At 40.8% G+C, this 20212-nt stretch overlaps 1 protein-coding gene across 1 annotated transcript in view; it reads right to left on the reverse strand.

Annotated features, from left to right (window-relative positions):
• Positions 1 to 7415: 7415 nt before the first annotated feature.
• Positions 7416 to 20212, reverse strand: part of LOC139458529 (beta-1,4-galactosyltransferase 4-like) — a 72342-nt gene continuing 59545 nt past the window's right edge. The window contains exons 3-8 of the mRNA XM_071239966.1: positions 19339 to 19571; positions 16848 to 17032; positions 15027 to 15149; positions 11553 to 11657; positions 8844 to 8978; positions 7416 to 8693 (exon numbers count right to left, since the gene is read on the reverse strand). Coding sequence (XP_071096067.1) covers positions 8657 to 8693; positions 8844 to 8978; positions 11553 to 11657; positions 15027 to 15149; positions 16848 to 17032; positions 19339 to 19571 — 818 coding nt within the window. The 3' untranslated portion in view covers positions 7416 to 8656. The remainder of the gene's footprint in view (positions 8694 to 8843; positions 8979 to 11552; positions 11658 to 15026; positions 15150 to 16847; positions 17033 to 19338; positions 19572 to 20212) is intronic.

Here is a 20212-nt window from a genome sequence, read left to right on the forward strand (position 1 = left end):
CTACGATCACCACCCACAAGTACCAAGCCAAGTGGCGGTTTTGGCTAAAAAATTCAAGAGCCAGGATACAATACTCCCTATTATACGGGGAAGTGCAGACGCGGCTTTCCCAGTGCTTCTCATAATGCTTTTAAATGGGTTTTTTATCCACTCTTTTACACCAATCGATGTGGGAGGTGTAGGTGTAGTACCACCACCTCCGGTTACCCCAAGAGTCAAAGTTGATATAATAAATCGCAATGCGGTTAAAATACTGGTAATATTTAACGTTCTCGGAACAATGTTTTATTTTTTTCGGCCAGTGTAGTATCATCATTGAGGACTTGATCAAATATAGTTTTTCAAATTCAACTGATTTGTGAACAGAGTGGCTCTCTATTCGTAGAAGCTGCTTCGAGGCGGGCCGATCTTTCGTTTTCTAAGGTACGCAGTCTTTCCCAATGAAGCGTCTACTGAATTCGTCTGCCTGTTCAAGTTTTGTTTTCTCATAAGCTATATATTATTCGAGTTCATCTAGCTTGGCTATATTATTGATGAGTGATCCTATCATTGTTTGCATTACCTTGTCAAGACCTCATAATTCCCTAATATTGTACTCCAAGGATGCATATGGTACCAATAACGTGAAATTATCGTAGGTTTCAAAGATTTCTTCGAATCCATTCAAGGCCTGCTTAGCACGTTGTGGTAAGTCGTCCAAATTATCTTATATCTGGCAGCAGCCGTTTTGACAAGTTCAGCCCGCACAGTCTGAAGAACCTTATTAGTCACAGAAAGTTTTGCTCATGAGTTGTCGTAGTCCACAAGACCTAATTCATTATTATTAATGTTGATGCCACTGCGATGCCCTGCTATCATAGACAAGGCTAGGGGCTTACGAGTATGAGAATGCATAAGATCAAAATCCGGAGGGCCACGCAGTTGCAATATTCCTTTACTATCTATTGTAAACTTGGAATAGTCATATAGTACTAGTCAACATATTTTTTGTCTTCTTTTAAGACATCATAATAATCATTAACGGTTGATTGCAAAAGCTCCTCGTTAAGATTCATAAAGCTGGTTTCATCAATACTCTCTTCGACTGTACTATTATCAGTTAGGTTATCTAGATTTATATCATCCATTTTTATATGAAACATAAGGTTTCATAATTTCAATATAAACAGTGTCTTCGCAATATGGACGCAAGTTAAATTCACAATATAGACTTCGGGATCCATTAGGGGTCAAAGCAATTTTCCAGTCTGTAACTATAACTAATAACCCCAGTACCATTGATCAGAATCAAACGCTTTTGGTTCGCTTTCCTAATCTGAGCGCTCACGATGTGTTAGTTACAGGAACTGCCCGACTATCATTTACAATTAGTTTAACTTCTACTGACGTTAACAGGGAGCTTGTTCAGAACATAGGTCGTGCAATTGTAAAGAAAATTACGATTAAAATTAGCGGTAATGAGATTTTTAGTATTGACGACAGCAGTGTATACTTCTGTTACATGGATCTCTGGAGAACGGCGAAAGAACGAGAAAACTTACTGTACCAAGGTATTGACACAAGCACTAATCGAATATAATGAGACTGCGTGTGGATGGTGATAGTGCTGATCTTACCAGCCTAGAAGATTTTGCTGTTGCGAATGCATTGGGTAACCGATTCTATATTCCGCTCGACTTTGAATTACTAGATAGTCACATTCCCTTCTATCAAGCATCCCTAGGCACTGTTGCTGGCTCCAATCCATTTCGTAGGTGTGTTGCTCGAATCCACTTGTCTTGTCGATTATTGGTTACGCGTGGCCTGCCACTCCGAGGATGGTCTCTGACTGCATTCGTCTGTTGCCAACGTTGTCATAAACACCAAATGGTGTTTCTGTGGATGTTAAATTGTTGCAACATCACGTTGACTCGATCCTGCTTCAAGCATACCAAAGGCTCACAGACGGACAGTCGTGGCATTTTGTAATGTTGAATAATTGCGTAATTTTGTTGTTTTTCTGAGTGTTTTTTTGTCAGCACGATGCAAAACAGTGCATATGGAATCCCGTTAACGCACATGTTTTTATACCCATTCTTGGGTAGTGAAATGCATGGGGCTTGCATAATTTTAAGTAAACTTTTGCGTGGAATTCATGCTTTTCTGTAGCAATTGCGTTTATGTGACTTGATTCCATACATGTACTACAATATAGAAAACCAAACTTTAATTGTTTTAAAAATACACTAAAATATTGGGGGCACAGGAACTTTTGTTGTTGAGTATAGTTGTAAGGTATGATGGGAAAACAAATGTGCCCGTGATTTACAGAGGTCCCGATGCAGCGGAAAAAGTTCCTAGAATATCTACAAAACGAAGATAGAATAATCAGGGACCATGTATCGCGTCAGAAACTCATCTGTATGACGAGGGATGATTGGAGGGCCTATAAGAAATCAACGAGTTGTCATGTTTGTAAGAAACCCCTGAATGGGGATTCCGTAAGAGAGCATTACCATGTCACGGGTAATTATCGGGGAGCATGACGAGCGTAACTTGAAACTGAAAATGAATTCTCAAACAATACCCATCCACACTGTGTTTCATAACCTTAGAGGATATGATTCTCATCTCATGAAGCAAGCTATCTCAAAGACCAACGGTGGCTTAACGTGCATTCCTAATAAAATGGAAAAATATATGTCATTCTCATTGACTAAAACTATACATTATACGGACAAGGATGGGAAAGCGGGGAAAAAAACAAAGTAATGGACAATTTATAGACTCCGTACAGTTTCTGGATAATTTAGCTAATGCAGACAATCTCGATGACTTTGCAATAACAAATCAATATACTGATCGGTGTCGTCATTTGTTGCTGATAAAAGGTGTGTATCCTTACGAATATATGGATGATTGGTGTAGATTCGATGAAACTAAATTACCACTTGTTGAATCATTATATTGTGACTTAACAGAATCTAATACCGATGCCGATAATGAACACGCTCTAACGGTGTGGGATAAATTAGGTTGTAAGAATTAAGGTTATTATCACGATCTGTACTTAAAAACTGATGTACTGTTACTCGCCGATATATTGGAGATATTTAGAAAGACATGTTTAAAACAATATGGTTTGGAGAATCTGTTCTGAAATAAAATCTCCCCCGGGCGGATATGTTTCGCGCCCCCCTCAGTATAAAGTCTCCCCCCTGATTATTCCGTTTGTTGCAATGTCTTTAAGTACTATATTCTTTAAATAGTTATCTTTAATGTAAGGAGGGTTACTTTAAAAAATAGATTATGAAATATGGTCATAATCAATTGATATTTCAGCATATTTTGTTTGGTAACTGTACCTTCCATCCTAAAATATTTATAAGACATAATCATACCAAACAAATTTAAATGAAATGACTTAATGTAACAAATACATGTACGGTTACTGTTGTAACAGAATTCAGAAATCTTATTAATCCTCGCAAACATTTGGTTTCAACACTAACTACGTAAAAACTGTCAATATATCCACGCGCGCCTACAGCTCAGGCTGTCCGTTATACTCTGATTTTAGATCTAAAATATATTCCTTAATACAGGCTACGATATGAAAATGATAATAATTCAGTATCAGGGGTCATTTAAACTTGCAAAATGATTGACATACCCCTTTATAGAGCGAGGATTGGGCTGTTTTCCCACCCGATTGACTGATATTACCACATTCACATGGTTTAGAACGGTACAATGAAAGGGTCAAGCATGAAAATTACACTAATACGCGATATTTCATAAGAAAACATCATATCTCCGTTAAAACATAAAACCAATATTTATGAGTCTACATATTGATATAAGACTTTATCACTGTATCCAATTCCAAAATTTTAGATATAAACTTTCGGACAGTTCATTTCAAAATTCTTCAACCTTTAATACATCACAGGATTTGTAGCTAGACGACGGGAATCTACAGACTTGACTGTGTGTTTTCTTTGATGAGAATGTTTCTCACTAGTCCAACTAGCCAAAAGTAGAGACTGGAAAAAATTCTGCGAAGGTATAAATAACCGTACAGATGCCAAAACGGTCTGGTGTAAAATCCACGCCATTAGAGGCTTAAAACGACATAAAAAACATTAACAACTCAACCAACCCCGCCCAAAAAGCAAATAATCTCGCCAACCACTTTTTAGCCGTTAGCAGTAACACCAACTTCAGCCAAAAATTCCAAGATAAACTTAAAACAAAAATCAAACCCACAAAAGAACCAAACAATAACAATCTAGAAATAAACCAACCCTTCACAATGGAGGAGCTCCTCTACGTAATCCAAAACAGGAAAAAGGGCACAGCCCCAGGATTTGACCTAACTTCTTACCAAATAATTAAAAATCTCCCGCTAAAACTACCCCAGGCACTACTCAAACAATACAATCTCATCTACCTAAACGAACAGGTTCCTACTCCCTGGAAACAGGCCCTAGTCATACCAATACCTAAACCTAATAAACCAGCTAATCAAGCTAACTCATATAGACCAATATCCCTAACTTCAAACTTATGCAAAGTAATGGAATCAATGGCTAAAAATAGATTACAACATTACCTAACCCAAAATAACATCAACTATTGAACTGCAAGGCAAGTATTTATAAAACGACCGGGGATGGAAATATTCTGGGGGGAGATTTTATTTCGTAGGGTGGGGGAGAGTTTATTTCGAGAGGGGCGGAACTGTACCGGTATAAATTCGCCGGGGGGGAGATTTTATTCTGGGGGCGAATATATTTCGTGACACCGGCATGGTACTATTCCAGTCCCTGACTATCGTGGGATGCATTGTTGAAGAACACTGGTGTAGAATTAAACTTACTCATTATGATATGCACTTGTTTGTTGACAAAGGATAAAGAAGTGGTATATCAATGATGGCGAAAAGGTATTTTAAGGCTAATAATAAATCAGTGGAAGGATATGATTCGAGTAAACCTGATATGCACATATTATATCTCAACGCCAACAATTTGTACTAATGGGCTATGAGTCAACCTTTACCCACGGGTGGTTTGGAGTGGGTAAAACATATCGATGTGAATGATATCCCACAGATTCCGATAAAAGCTACATACTAGAAGTTGACTTAGAATATCCAGCAGAGTTACACAAAGACCATAAAAGGTATCCGCTAGCTCCCGAAAGATTAATGGTTAATCGATATTGGATGTCGGAATATCAACACTCCTTAGATGGACAATACTAGGTTAGCAAACGTAGAAAAACTCGCGCCAAATTTGATGGATAAGACAAAATATATTGTCCACTTCAGAAATCTCCAGTTATATCTATGGCAAGGCATGAAAATAAAGAAAATACACAGACTTCTTAAGTTTGATGAAAGACCTTGGATGGAGCCCTATATAAGGCTGAACACAGATTTAAGAAAGATGGCTACCAGCGATTTCGAAAAGAACCTATTTAAGCTCATGAATAACACCGCAAAACTATGGAAAATCTAAGGAAGCATGTTGATGTTAAATTGGTCAGATCTAATGAGGAAGAAAGACTTAAGAAACTTATAGCCAGTCCGGCTTTTAACAGAAGCAAGATATTCGATAATATAAAATTCAACTTCCCGGTGTACGATGGTATGGGTATTCTTGACTTGTCAAAACACTTAATGTATGACTTTTATTACAACGAACTTACTCGTAAGAAGCAATACGGCGATAAATTTGAGGTGTTATATACCGATATTGATTCTTTGTTGATGGAAATACAAACCAAGGATGTGTATAAAGACATGGCAGAAAAAATCGATATGTACAACACGAGCGATTACCCAAAAGATGATCCACTGCACAGCGCGGTAAATAAAAAGGTGTTAGGTAAGATGAAGGATGAATGTGCTGGGACTCCTATTGTGGAGTATGTCGGATTAAGACCTAAGATGTATTCTATTAAGAAAACATATCAAACACGAACAGTATAATGAAGCATTATTCAATGGTAGAACATTCAAACACGAGATGAACGCTTTAAGAAGTGTCAGTCACAGGATATATATATATATGGATTAAGAATGAACAAGACATCATCAGAGGTGGATTGATAAGGACGGTGTAACTACCTATGCTTATGGTGTTGGTGGTAATACTGTACCGTTGGGAACTATGAGCAACTCTTCTGGAACAAATTCCCGGGCCAGTCCATCTTTACGATAATACAGAATAGGCTCTCCTTCTTTCATAACCAACCGACTAATGGTATATATCTTAAGGGAACAAATCAGATCGGTTGCACGATGTTGACCTCCTTCGAGTTCACCGGGCTGATATAAATATCTTACGTTTACTCTATAAGTTTTTGTTCTTTGCCTCTCCTCTGGGCTGAAGATTAGGAAGTCACAGATTTCATTTGAATCCCATCGGATGGTTTCTTCCCTATTTATCTCGTTAGTTCATTATTCAGAGCTGATACAACAGCTGATAATCGTGTCACCCATTCGGTTGATCTTAATTGTTCCGATTTCATTTCGATCCCATACTGATATCCAAACAAACGTTCGGCTAATGTTTGGTTAAATCTATCAACAATAGCTTGGCTTCGTTTGGTCTCTTTTTCACCACGCCTGATTGGGACAATGTTAATAGTTTAGTTACTGATCCCATAAACTCGCAACAAGGATCAACATGAAACATCTTACGCCACGTTTATATATGCGGCTCAGTGCATTAGCTACTTCCGTCGAATCTTTCGCGGTTAATGGCTCAGCCTCATTGTACTGTCTATAGCCACATCTACTACGGTTAAAGCGTATTTATATGTTTTACGCCTCTCCTATCATGGGGGATAAACAAGAGGTCAGCCTGATGAACTTCATTCCTTGTAAAAATATCAAACTTCTTTCTTGGTGTATAACGCGGGGCTGGTAAATATATTTGCCATATCTCTTGTTTCTTTAACCAATCCTTGGCTACATCTTTAGATATCTTAGCCGCGGTGGCTAATTTTGGTATTGCTCCTATACCTTGCCAATATCCTCATAGGCTATAGTAAATTTTATCCATTATTAATTAATATTTATATTTCTTTTAAAACGAGCCATGCCTTTGAATCGCTTCGTGGTTTTTGCATAAAAAGTACCCCTGTAGTATAGGTATTGGGGTATAAATCTGGCTCCAGTGGAGTTGCTGTAGAACCCCCATTACCTATACTACTTGCAAAGGATAACTATATATATATTCACGATTTTCTCACCTGTTGTTCACAAGCAGCGTTTTGGGGAACATTTGGTCAAATTCCAAGGTGAGTAGTTTATTATTGGATTGAGGATTTTATTCATTAAATAGTATTTGCTAATTGTAGATATTGTTTGTATTTGGATATATGTTTTTAGACATGAATAGACGGAATGTGGATTCGTGATTATTATTGATTTAAACAACCAAATAAGTATCCTAAATTTATTGAAATATGTATAAGGTTGAACTAAAATGTAATATTTGTATTTTTAGAAGTAACAGTTGAGTTTATTTGTGACATAGGAGGTAAGTCTGAGCAAGCATGTATCTGATGAATGAATGTAGGTAAGCTTAAAAGAATGATTGATGGTAAGCATTAATGAATGAATGAATGAATGAATGAATGAGTGAATGAATGAAAGCATACATGAATGAATGAAAAGTTATCATAAATGAATGAATGAAAGCAGGAATGCTTGTGGCATTTTATAGTATTGCTCTAGCATGTTCAGCTACATGTATTCATGTATATATGTGGAAATATTTATTGTTATTGGCATGTCTGCGTGTACTGTATATAAGTAATGTTATTTCCTCTGCTGACGAGCTTTGCACTACTATGCAGAAACCCAGCGCGGTATCGTCCCCAGGTGTGATATCAACCCAGGCCCACACACCTGGTAGGTTTACATGTCGTTTACATGTCATTGATGTACCGTTATTAACCAGTGCATTCTCAACAACGTTACGCCCTGTCTCTTATCTTATTACATGTGTCTATCTGTGTTTATAATACGTGGATATTGTTTTATATGTGTTATATCGTAGGCCCGATTGTTTCAGGTTGTTTTGTTCACATTCACGCTGTCTGAAAATAAATATTGGCCATCGATGAACACAGTAGCGTCTGTGGTCTGTGCTCGTCGGACGCAGTCCAGCTACACAAGTAGAACAATAAGTTAACAGTTTTCCTACAAGGTGACGTCAGTCTTGTCTGATCGCCGCGTTTGTGGAGTTCATCTCAGAAGTCTGACATATCCGTTGAGTTAATGACAAAGGCGGCCTCCGTGGTGGTCATCTGGCTGATGGCAGCTCGTCTGTTGTCCAGCACCCACGTGCCCCGGTACTCTAGCATGATGTACAGTCACTTGAGAATCCATCTTTCCCAATGCACTTAGAGTTCTCTGTTCCGAATGCACTGGTATATACAGCTACCATATGGTGTCTGTTAATAGTATACAGATCATTGATGGAATTCAAGTGCTGAGTATGAGAATATTTCAGTTCATAGATGGAAGAGTTCCAATGCCAAGTGACTGGTGTCAGGAGTGCTCATTTGTGGTATCCGAGCTGGCGTCCACGGCTGGAGTTATCGCAACATATATGAACAGAGAGTCTCTATATGTACATAAGCTTCTTCCTGATCGTCAGTGTTGCTTCTGTTGCCACTTGGATACCATTGAACTGAAACAGGAAAAATAGTTCTCAGATATCACCATTAACAGTAATTGCTACAGCGAAACACTGACGGATTTTGTAATTGATGTGGATATATCAAGCCGACGAACATAATCACTCTCATATCTTACAATATAAGTGTATTACTGAACGTACCTATAATATTTCATATCTATATCCACTTGAATCCAGGTATAGAATGGTTTATATTCCCGGTGAATAATCTTGTATTTCAGTGACGTCAGCCCATCCTCTGCCATGCGTTTTTCCGCCGTCTCGAGTAGCGCGAGCCTGTATGAGATGAAGATCACTTGAAGGTGATGCTGATATATGACGTCAATGTCAGAGAATAATCATCTCTATTACCTGCCGATACAGATTCCATTAAGCGTAAAAGGCAAAACAGAGAAAATCGGTGATGATACCAGGGTAAGCATGACCTGCTTTACTTGTAGTACCTGCAAGCCACGCAATTTGCATCAAAGAGAAAACGTTTGATTTGTTGTTGTTTCCTTGTTGCCTGAGACAGTCGAAAGAACATCCGTACTGACTGAACGTTAGTATAGAGGGTCCATGACTGTACACGGAGACAGTCCTAACAACATCCGTACTGACTGAACGTTAGTATAGAGGGTCCATGACTGTACACGGAGACAGTCCTAACAACATCCGTACTGACTGAACGTTAGTATAGAGGGTCCATGACTGTACACGGAGACAGACCTAACAACATCCGTACTGACTGAACGTTAGTATAGAGGGTCCATGACTGTACACGGAGACAGTCCTAACAACATCCGTACTGACTGAACGTTAGTATAGAAAGGCCGTGACTGTACACGGAGACAGACCTAACAACATCCGTACTGACTGAACGTTAGTATAGAGGGTCCATGACTGTACACGGAGACAGTCCTAACAACATCCGTACTGACTGAACGTTAGTATAGAAGGGCCGTGACTGTACACGGAGACAGTCCTAACAACATCCGTACTGACTGAACGTTAGTATAGAGGGTCCATAACTGTACACGGAGACAGTCCTAACAACATCCGTACTGACTGAACGTTAGTATAGAGGGTCCATGACTGTACACGGAGACAATCCTAACAACATCCGTACTGACTGAACGTTAGTATAGAAGTCCGTGACTGTACACGGAGACAGTCCTAACAACATCCGTACTGACTGAACGTTAGTATAGAAAGGCCGTGACTGTACACGGAGACAGTCCTAACAACATCCGTACTGACTGAACGTTGGTATAGAAAGGCCGTGACTGTACACGGAGACAGTCCTAACAACATCCGTACTGACTGAACGTTAGTATAGAGGGTCCATGACTGTACACGGAGACAGTCCTAACAACATCCGTACTGACTGAACGTTAGTATAGAGGGTCCATGACTGTACACAGAGATAGTCCTAACAACATCCGTACTGACTGAACGTTAGTATAGAGGGTCCATGACTGTACGCGGAGACAGTCCTAACAACATCCGTACTGACTGAACGTTGGTATAGAAAGGCCGTGACTGTACACGGAGACAGTCCTAACAACATCCGTACTGACTGAACGTTAGTATAGAGGGTCCATGACTGTACGCGGAGACAATCCCTTACAACATCCGTACTGACTGAACGTTAGTATAGAGGGTCCATGACTGTACGCGGAGACAGTCCTAACAACATCCGTACTGACTGAACGTTAGTATAGAGGGTCCATGACTGTACACGGAGAAAATCCTAACAACATCCGTACTGACTAAACGTTAGTATAGAAAGGCCGTGACTGTACACGGAGACAGTCCTAACAACATCCGTACTGACTTAACGTTAGTATAGAGGGTCCATGACTGTACACGGAGACAGTCCTAACAACATCCGTACTGACTTAACGTCAGTATAGAGGGTCCATGACTGTACACGGAGACAGTCCTAACAACATCCGTACTGACTTAACGTCAGTATAGAGGGTCCATGACTGTACACGGAGACATTCCTAACAACATCCGTACTGACTTAACGTCAGTATAGAGGGTCCATGACTGTACACGGAGACAGTCTAAACAATACACCAATACAGACGAGATTTAGTCATAGGCAGGGCTAAACAATACACCAATATATTTGGGATTCAGTTATAGGCAGGGTCAAACAATACATCAGTATAGTCGGAATTCAGTCATAGGCAGGGTTTAAAAAATACACAAATATAGGCGGGATTCAATCATAGGGAAGGCTGAACGATACATCAATACAGTCGGGATTTAGTTATAGGCAGGGCAAAACAATACACCAGTAGTCGGTATTCAGTCATAGTCAGGGCTAAATAATGCATTAATATAGTCGGGATTCAGTCATAGGCAGGGCTAAACAATACATCAATATAGTCGGGATTCAGTCATAGGCAGGGTTCAACAACACATCAATATAACCAGGAGTCAGTCGTAGGCTGGGCTGAACAATACACCAGTAGTCTGGATTCCGTCATAGGCAGGGCTAAACAATACACAATTTTAAAGTCGGGATTCAGTCATAGGCAGGGCGAATCAATACACCACTATCGTCGGGATTTAGTCATAGGCAGGACTTAACAGTACACCAATATAGTAGGCATGCAGTCATAGTAGTGCTATTCAGGGCAGAGAGGATATTGCTGACTACAGGCCGTCATGATGTAGCTATGATATTGCTGACTACAGGCCGCTGTGATGTAGCTATGATATTGCTGACTACAGGCCGCTGTGATGTAACTATGATATTGCTGACTACAGGCCGCTGTGATGTAGCTATGATATTGCTGACTACAGGCCGCTGTGATGTAGCTATGATATTGCTGACAGTATGATGGATATACCTACCGTATGTCGCTCACTGGGTTGCCTTTATCGTCGGCGTGCTTCAAAGCGATGTATCGTCCAATCGCAGGAGGGTAGCGGGACATAGGGTGGTGCTTCCACTGTAACCTGTCCCAGATTGGTGGACAAAAGGACAAAATAACTATGACTACAGGAAACACAATACAACCATTCACTGAAAGGACAGGGGCGATAACACAACAATAGTACAGACATGGAGCCACGGTAATAGTGGAAAGTAATAGTGCAATGATTATGCCACATTGTAACAAAACCTATCAATAACACGTCTAATCCAAATAAAGAATATGTGATGTTCAATGTGTCCATACATATGCTGACATTACTGTATTACCTATATTACAGACTGTACCATGGCTGTCACATGTCTTGACATTACATATTACCTTAACTAAGCGGCAAAAGAAAGAATAGGTTGGCAATTTGTAATTTTCCTAAAAACAGCGATAACTAGTGGAAAATGGGTATTGGGAATATGGCTGCCCCAAAAACACCTCACCCGAACGCGCCACCTATGACGGCGCTCGTGCGGTGACTTAAAAATAGTGAAACAGGTTTCCCGCCTATGGCATAAACTGCACGTGCATGTTAGCTGTATAAATGTGTCCGTCTGCAGGGTATAACCACACGTGATGAAAGTACACAAAAGAAATGCCACGACTGTCACAGAAGAAGATAGAGCCATCTGTATGACCGACATGGAGGCATCACAGGTCCAAATTGCCAGGTTTGGTTGTACACAATTGATAGTAGCCAGGCTGATTCAACGGTACAGGCAGACAGGGAGGACACAGGACAGGCCTAGAACCGGACGACCCCGAGTGACAACACCACTGGAAGACGGTCAGATACGGCTCATTCACCTGCGAAACAGATTCGTAACGGCGACGGCGACGGCAGCAACAGCGTTGGGACTTCATATTAGCCAACGTACAGTACTACGACGACTTCGTGCTGCTGGAATCCGAGCGTATCGTCCTTTTCGAGGAATGGTACTGACTACTCAACATCGACGCCTGAGACTGCGATGGGCGAGGCAGGTTCGACGCTGGCAAGTGAGAAATTGGCGTCGAGTGCTGTTTACTGATGAAAGTCGGTTCAACTTGTTTCGAAATGATGTCAGAGAACGAGTTTATCGATGCAGGGGGGAACGTTTGGCTCCGGCGTGTATTCGAGAGGTCCATCCATTTGGCGGGGGAGGTGTTATGGTGTGGGGCGGTATTTGTGGAGATCAGAAGACTGATTTTGTGATTATACAGGGAAACCTGAACAATGTGCAGTACACAGACCAAGTGTTGCAGCCAGTTGTGCTTCCGTTCTTACAAAACCAACAGCAGGGGACATTGTTTCAACACGACAATGACAGGCCCCATACTGCAAGACTTTCTGAACTTTCTAAACCAGCAGAACGTTGACGTTCTGCCCTGGCCTGCCCACTCACCCGATAAGAATCCTATTGAATATCTGTGGGACCTCCTTGACAGACAGATTAGAGCCATCAGCCATCAGCAGCAAGAATTGCAGCAGGCCCTGAGAGACGAGTGGCAACGGATTCCAGTCCACGTCATCAGAAGACTGACGTCATCTATGAGGCGGCGTATCACAGCACGTGCATTGGGGCAGATGGAGGTCATACACGCTATTGAAGGCAACTGTGTCGAAAATGAACTTGTAGTGTGTCTGACTATTTTTTGGTGACATTTCAGGCAACTTTTGAAAATGAAATTTCTTACCCCACCATTGTTAACCTGGAACTTACATTACCGTATAATGGAGGTCATATGTCTTGACATTACATAATATTTATATAACATACTGTATCATGACTGTCACGCGTCTTCACATTACGCATTAAATACATAACAGACTGTATCATGGCTGTCACGTGTCTTGACATAATGAATCAGTTATATAACAGACTGTATCATGGCTGTCACGTGTCTTGACATCACATATTACCTATATAACAGACGGTATAATGGAGGTCATATGTCTTGACATTACATAATATTCATATAACATACTGTAACATGGCTGTCACGTGTCTTGACATTACCGTATTACCTATATAACAGACTGTGTAATGGAGGTCATATGTCTTGACATTACATAATATTTATATAACATACTGTATCATGGCTTTCACGTGGCTTGACATTACGTATTACCTATATAACAGACTGTATCATGGCTTTCACGTGTCTTGACATTACGTATTACCTATATAACAGGCTGTATCATGACTGTCACGTGTCTTGACATTACCGTATTACATATATAATAGACTGTATCATGGCTGTCACCTGTCTTGACATTACCGTATTACATATATAACAGACTGTATCATGGCTGTCACGTGTCTTGACATAATGTATTACATATATAACAGACTGTATCATGGCTGTCACGTGTCTTGACATTACCGTAGTACATATATAACAGGCTGTATCATGACTGTCACGTGTCTTGACATTACCGTATTCCATATATAACATACTGTATCATGGCTGTCACGTGTCTTGATATTACCGTATTACATATATAACAGACTGTATCATGGCTGTCACGTGACTTGACACAACATATTACATATATAACAAACTGTATCATGGCTGTTGACATTACCGTAGTACATATATAACAGACTGTATCATGGCTCTCACGTGACTTGACACAACATATTACATTTATAACAAACTGTATCATGGCTGTCACCTGTCTTGACATTACCGTAGTACATATATAAAAAACTGTATCATGGCTCTCACGTGACTTGACACAACATATTACATTTATAACAAACTGTATCATGGCTGTCACCTGTCTTGACATTACCGTAGTACATATATAACAAACTGTATCATGGCTGTCACGTGTCTTGACACAACATATTAGATATATAACAAACTGTATCATGGCTGTCACCTGTCTTGACATTACCGTAGTACATATATAACAAACTGTATCATGGCTGTCACGTGTCTTGATATTACCGTAGTACATATATAACAAACTGTATCATGGCTCTCACGTGACTTGACACAACATATTACATATATAACAGACTGTATCATGGCTGTCGCGTGTCTTGATATTACGTATTACCTATTTAGTGAGTGAGTACGGCTTTACGCCGCTTTTAGCAATATTCCAGCAATATCACGGCGGGGGACACAAGAAATGGGCTCCACGCATCGTACCCATGTCGGGAATTGAACCCGGGTCTTCGGCGCGACGAGCGAACGATTTAATTAGGTTACCCGACCGCCCTATTACCTATATAACAGACTGCATCTTGGCTGTCCCGTATTACCGTATTACCTTTATAACAGACTGCATCTTGGCTGTCCCGTATTACCGTATTACCTATATAACAGACTGCATCTTGGCTGTCCCGTATTACCGTATTACCTATATAACAGACTGCATCTTGGCTGTCCCGTATTACCGTATTACCTATATAGCAAGTCATCATCTTCTCCTCCCCAACCGAAGTATAGATTTGAGTGGCCATTTACATGTTGATACACGTCACGTGACACGGCAACAACTCCTCCGGCATATTCGTCAAACGATATACTGGAAATACAAAGAGATTTATGGTCAAAGGGAGGTAACTCTTTGGACGGGTGCGCTACCAACGCAATGCCTACTGGAATCGCAGTGAGTGAGTTGGGTTTAACGCTGCTTTTAACACTATTCCAGTTATATCGCGGCGTGTCAGCTTAATGTGGGAGGAAAACCCGAAGTGATGCAGGTCTCAGACGTTTACCACATCGGTGAAACCCACGAGCACGGGTATGGTGCTGACAAACCTAGAAACATAATCGGGGCGAGCCAGGATTCAAACCCACAATCATAGGTTTCTGGCGTGCCCAAGGGACGCAACTCTGACCAGCGAATCGCGGCGCCTTAGACGATTGGGCCACCCGTGCCCCCTTTTGGAATCACAAAGAGATGTGTGAGGATGAAGGCTCGTTCGCTGAAGAAATATTACAACATTTCTGTCGTATTTTAATATTCATAAAACGAATAATTGTTGATTTTGTATTTCAACAAGAGATGAAGAAGTATTGACATATTTCAGCGGCGTATAAGTTTGTTGTTCTATGGCGTCATGATATCAATGTGTTGGTCATGGCTTAGGTTAACGAAGGCTGCATCCTTAGTCATTCTCTCAGACGCCATATAGAGGTTAACATAACTGTTGAGAGTCAGTAAACTGTTACCATAGTAACACAGCTGGCCTTAAATATTATACTCGTTTCAATTGGAAGAAATCAGCAAGTCTCGGTCACACAGAAATATTTCACTGATGGTATAGCTTAAATCTTCTGTATGAGGCTCCGTATTTACCAATCAAACTTTGTAAATTCCAAAGTACCGTCACAACTCGTGTGTTAAGGTGTTTGCCATCACTATTAAATGTGATTGTTATAAAGATGTATCGAATGGGCTATGAAGTCCTTTCATGGAAAATTACCGAATGGTGTTAAGTGACGAAGGTGAGGCCCAGATTTCCACAAGTCTCTAAGGCAATAATTATTAGCTTAAATCATTATTTCTAGTTATAATCATATTTTCTAGATTATATAAATAATAAGAACATGAGACTGGCGATCTTGATTTGCCTATTACAAAGATAGAATATACACCCAGGGACTTATCATTCAGTACAGCCTTGGAGCAAGGCTACCTGAGGCCCCGTGTCGATAGTATGGGTGTATAACTCTTTATGTTCTCCGGGGCATGTCGTATCAAGTGGGGCGGTCGGGTAGCATAGTGGTTAAAGCTTTCGCCCGTCACGCCGAAGACTCGGGTTCGATTCCCGACATGGGTACAATGTGTGAAGCCCATTTCTGGTGTCCCCCGCCGTGATATTGCAGGAATATTGCTAAAAGCGGCGTAAAACCATACTCACTCACCCACTCACTCACTCACTCGTAGCAAGTACATGCTTTCCTGGATGTACTCTACGTATACGTAGCTCGGACTTCCTCCAGTGTCGTCATGTGATCATACATAATATTTCTATATTTAATCATGCTGGGGAATTGAAAAAAGGATTTTTCAGGAAAGTGGAATCCGTATGTCTGTCGTTGCTAAAATTCGACATTCACACACTTATGGTGTGGTCCAGTCGGGAATTCGTTTGTCGTGGAAACTTCACATAGAAAGATATATTAACCGGTTATATCCTATAATTACAGCTTTAGCGGAAGACAGCCATGTGTCTGAGTGTGGCACCACACATCTAGGGTCAGGGTGGGAACCTACTTGTCAAGTTTGCTGTTGGACACAGCCATGTGTCTGGGCGTGGCACCACATCGGTAGAGGTTGTGGTCTGTCACCGGCAAGAGATCCACATCGTGGAAGATAAAGCAGGTAAAGTTGTAAGTCTTGAGAGCCTCCACAAAGCCGATGTTCATCAGGAGGGCTCTGTTAAACGTCACGTTGGGCAGCTACAGCAGAAAGGTGCGTGCGTATTTAGGGGCTATCATAAATATACACAGCATGAGAGCATTGGCACAACTGTGACAGAATATCATATACTTACATATGGGATAATTACTCAAATATGACAGCCATGGGACTGTTACGACCGACCAGTATATGCTTATTTAGTGACCAATACGAGGGCTGGTCAAAAAGTAAAACAGAACTAATAATTGTGAAAGTGTTTTTAATATATTTGTTTTCAGCATAATCTCCCTGCTTTTCAATACACTTGTCATATCGATAGTGAAGCTTTCAATTACAATGAGGATGAAGCCACCCTGAACAACCCATTCACGGCAGTTCATCACGTCATCGTTGTCATAGCGCTTTTCGGGGGCGGTCGGGTAGCAAAGTGGTTCGTCACGCCGAAGTCCCTGGTTCGATTCTGACATGGGTACAATGTGTGAAGCCCATTTCTGGTGTCCCCTGCCGTGATATTGTTCTGTCAGTTTGTGAAACAGGCGGAAATCTCTTGGTGACAGGTCTGGCGCGTATGGAGGGTGAGGGTGCTCTTCGAACGTACATTTTGTCGCACATCAGATTTTGCAAGTCGAGAGATGTGAGAAGGGCAAGGTCATGAACATGTAGAACTCCAGCAGTCAACATTCCTCGACGCTTTTCTTTGATAGAATCTCTCAGGCGATAAAGAAAAATCAGCATAGAAGGTAGCCTTATCACCTCGTGATTTTCAAAGTAATCAGCATGGATCACACCCTTTGCATCCTATAATATACTGGCCATAACCTTCTTTACTGATCTTGAATACTTTTAATTTCATTAGTGCCGGGGATGTGGGATGGTGCCATTCCAGGGATTGACGTTTTGACTCGGGATCCTAGTGGTAGACCCATGTTTCATCACCCGTTACTAATATCTCCTTGAATTTGACTAAATCCTCTTCAATTAGCTCTGATTTTCTCTGGCAATGTCAGTTCTTTTTTCTAAAGTAAAAGAAAACTTTATGACTACTCGGTTCTCGTGTTCTTTTCCATTTTTCTATCCGTTTGGACCCCTATTGCGTTCAAATGGCTGTCACTAAAACGGCCTCAACAGACTAAATACATTTGCAATAAACTACTAAATGTACTTCATTGACTAGTTCACTTTGTTATGACCCATAGTTGAAAGTTAGTCAGGTTTAGAACGTTTTCACCAGCCCTCGTATAAGTGACCAAGGGGCAGCTAGCTACAACAGAATACCTAATGCTAATCTATGAGCTTTGGACCTCTCACCCGATCTACCACAACAATGTCATAATGGATCTCTCACCCACCCTACCACAACAATGTCATAATGGAACTCTCACCCAACCTACCACAACAATGTCATGATGGATCTCTCACCCGCTTTATGACAACAATGTCATAATGGATCTCTCACCCACTCTACCACAACAATGTCATAATGGATCTCTCACCCATTCTACCACATTAATGTCATAATGGATCTCTCACACACTCTACCACAACAATATGATGATGGATCTCTCACCCACTCTACCACAACAATATCAGGATAGAACTCTAACCCACTCTACCACAACAATGTCAAAATGGATCTCTCACCCACTCTACAACAACAATGTCATAATGGATCTCTCACCCACTCTACCCCAACGATGTCATAATGGATCTCTCACCCACTCTACCACAACAATGTCATAATGGATCTCTCGTCCACCCTACCACAACAATGTCATAATGGATCTCTCACCCACTCTAACACAACAATGTCATGATGGATCTCTCACCCGCTTTATGACAAAAATGTCATAATGGATCTCTCACCCACTCTACCACAACGATGTCATGGTGGAGCTCTCACCCACTCTACCACAACAATATGATGAGGGATCTCTCACCCACTCTACCACAACAATGTCAGGATAGAACTCTAACCAACTCTACCACAACAATGTCATAATGGATCTCTCCCCCACTCTACCACAACAATGTCATAATTGATCTCTCACCCACAATACCACAGCCATGTCATAATGGATCTCTCAACCACTCTACCACAACAATGTCATGATGGATCTCTCACCCGCTTTATGACAACAATGTTATGATGGATCTTTCACCCACTCTGCCACAACAATGTCATAATGGAACTGTCACCCATTCTATCACAACAATGTCATGTTGGATCTCTCACCCACTCTGCCAAAATAGTGTCATGATTGACATTTCTCCCACTCTACCACAACGATGTCATGATGCACCTCTCAATCACTCTATCACAACAATGCCATGAAGGATCTCTCACCGGTTCTACAACAAATATTGCGAAGTCTGCCTGCTGACGGACTAGGAAGGGGATGAGGTGATTGAGGAGCACCACAAGGTGGCGCTGTCTGTTCCTGTATGCCACAATGACAGCTGTCTTAGTTCGAGACACACACTCCGGGGGCTTGAAGTGACCGCCTGTTCGACTCGAGATATACTTTCCGATAAGTCCTTCCAGCGTGACCAGACTCTCGTTTATGGAAGAAACACCAACTAAAACAAGAAGAGATTACAGCCTCCATCAATGTATTACAGTCTAAATCAATGTATTAAAGCCTCCATCAATGTATTACAGCCTCCATCAATGTATTACAGTCTACATCAATGTATTACAACCTCCATCAATGTATTACAGCCTCCATCAATGTATTACAGCCTCCATCAATGTATTACAGTCTACATCAATGTATTACAGCCTCCATCAATGTATTACAGCCTCCATCAATGTATTACAGATTCCATCAATGTATTACAGCCTACATCAATGTATTACAGCCTCCATCAATGTATTACAGCCTCCATCAATGTATTACAGTCTAAATCAATGTATTACAGCTTCCATCAATGTATTATAGCCTCCATCAATGTATTATAGTCTACATCAATGCTTGGTATGACTGTATTACAGCCTCCATCAATGTATTACAGCCTCCATCAATGTATTACAGCCTCCATCAATGTATTACAGCCTCCATAAATGTATTACAGCTTCTATCAATGTATTACAGTCTACATCAATGTATTACAGCTTCCATCAATGTATTACAGTCTACATCAATGTATTACAGCCTCCATCAATGTATTAAAGTCTACATCAATGTAATACAGCCTCCATCAATGTATTATAGCCTCCA

The sequence above is a fragment of the Haliotis cracherodii genome, unplaced genomic scaffold, assembly GCF_022045235.1.
Source record: "Haliotis cracherodii isolate W230 unplaced genomic scaffold, xgHalCrac1.p SCAF_1, whole genome shotgun sequence".
Taxonomy (NCBI): Eukaryota; Metazoa; Mollusca; class Gastropoda; order Lepetellida; family Haliotidae; genus Haliotis; species Haliotis cracherodii.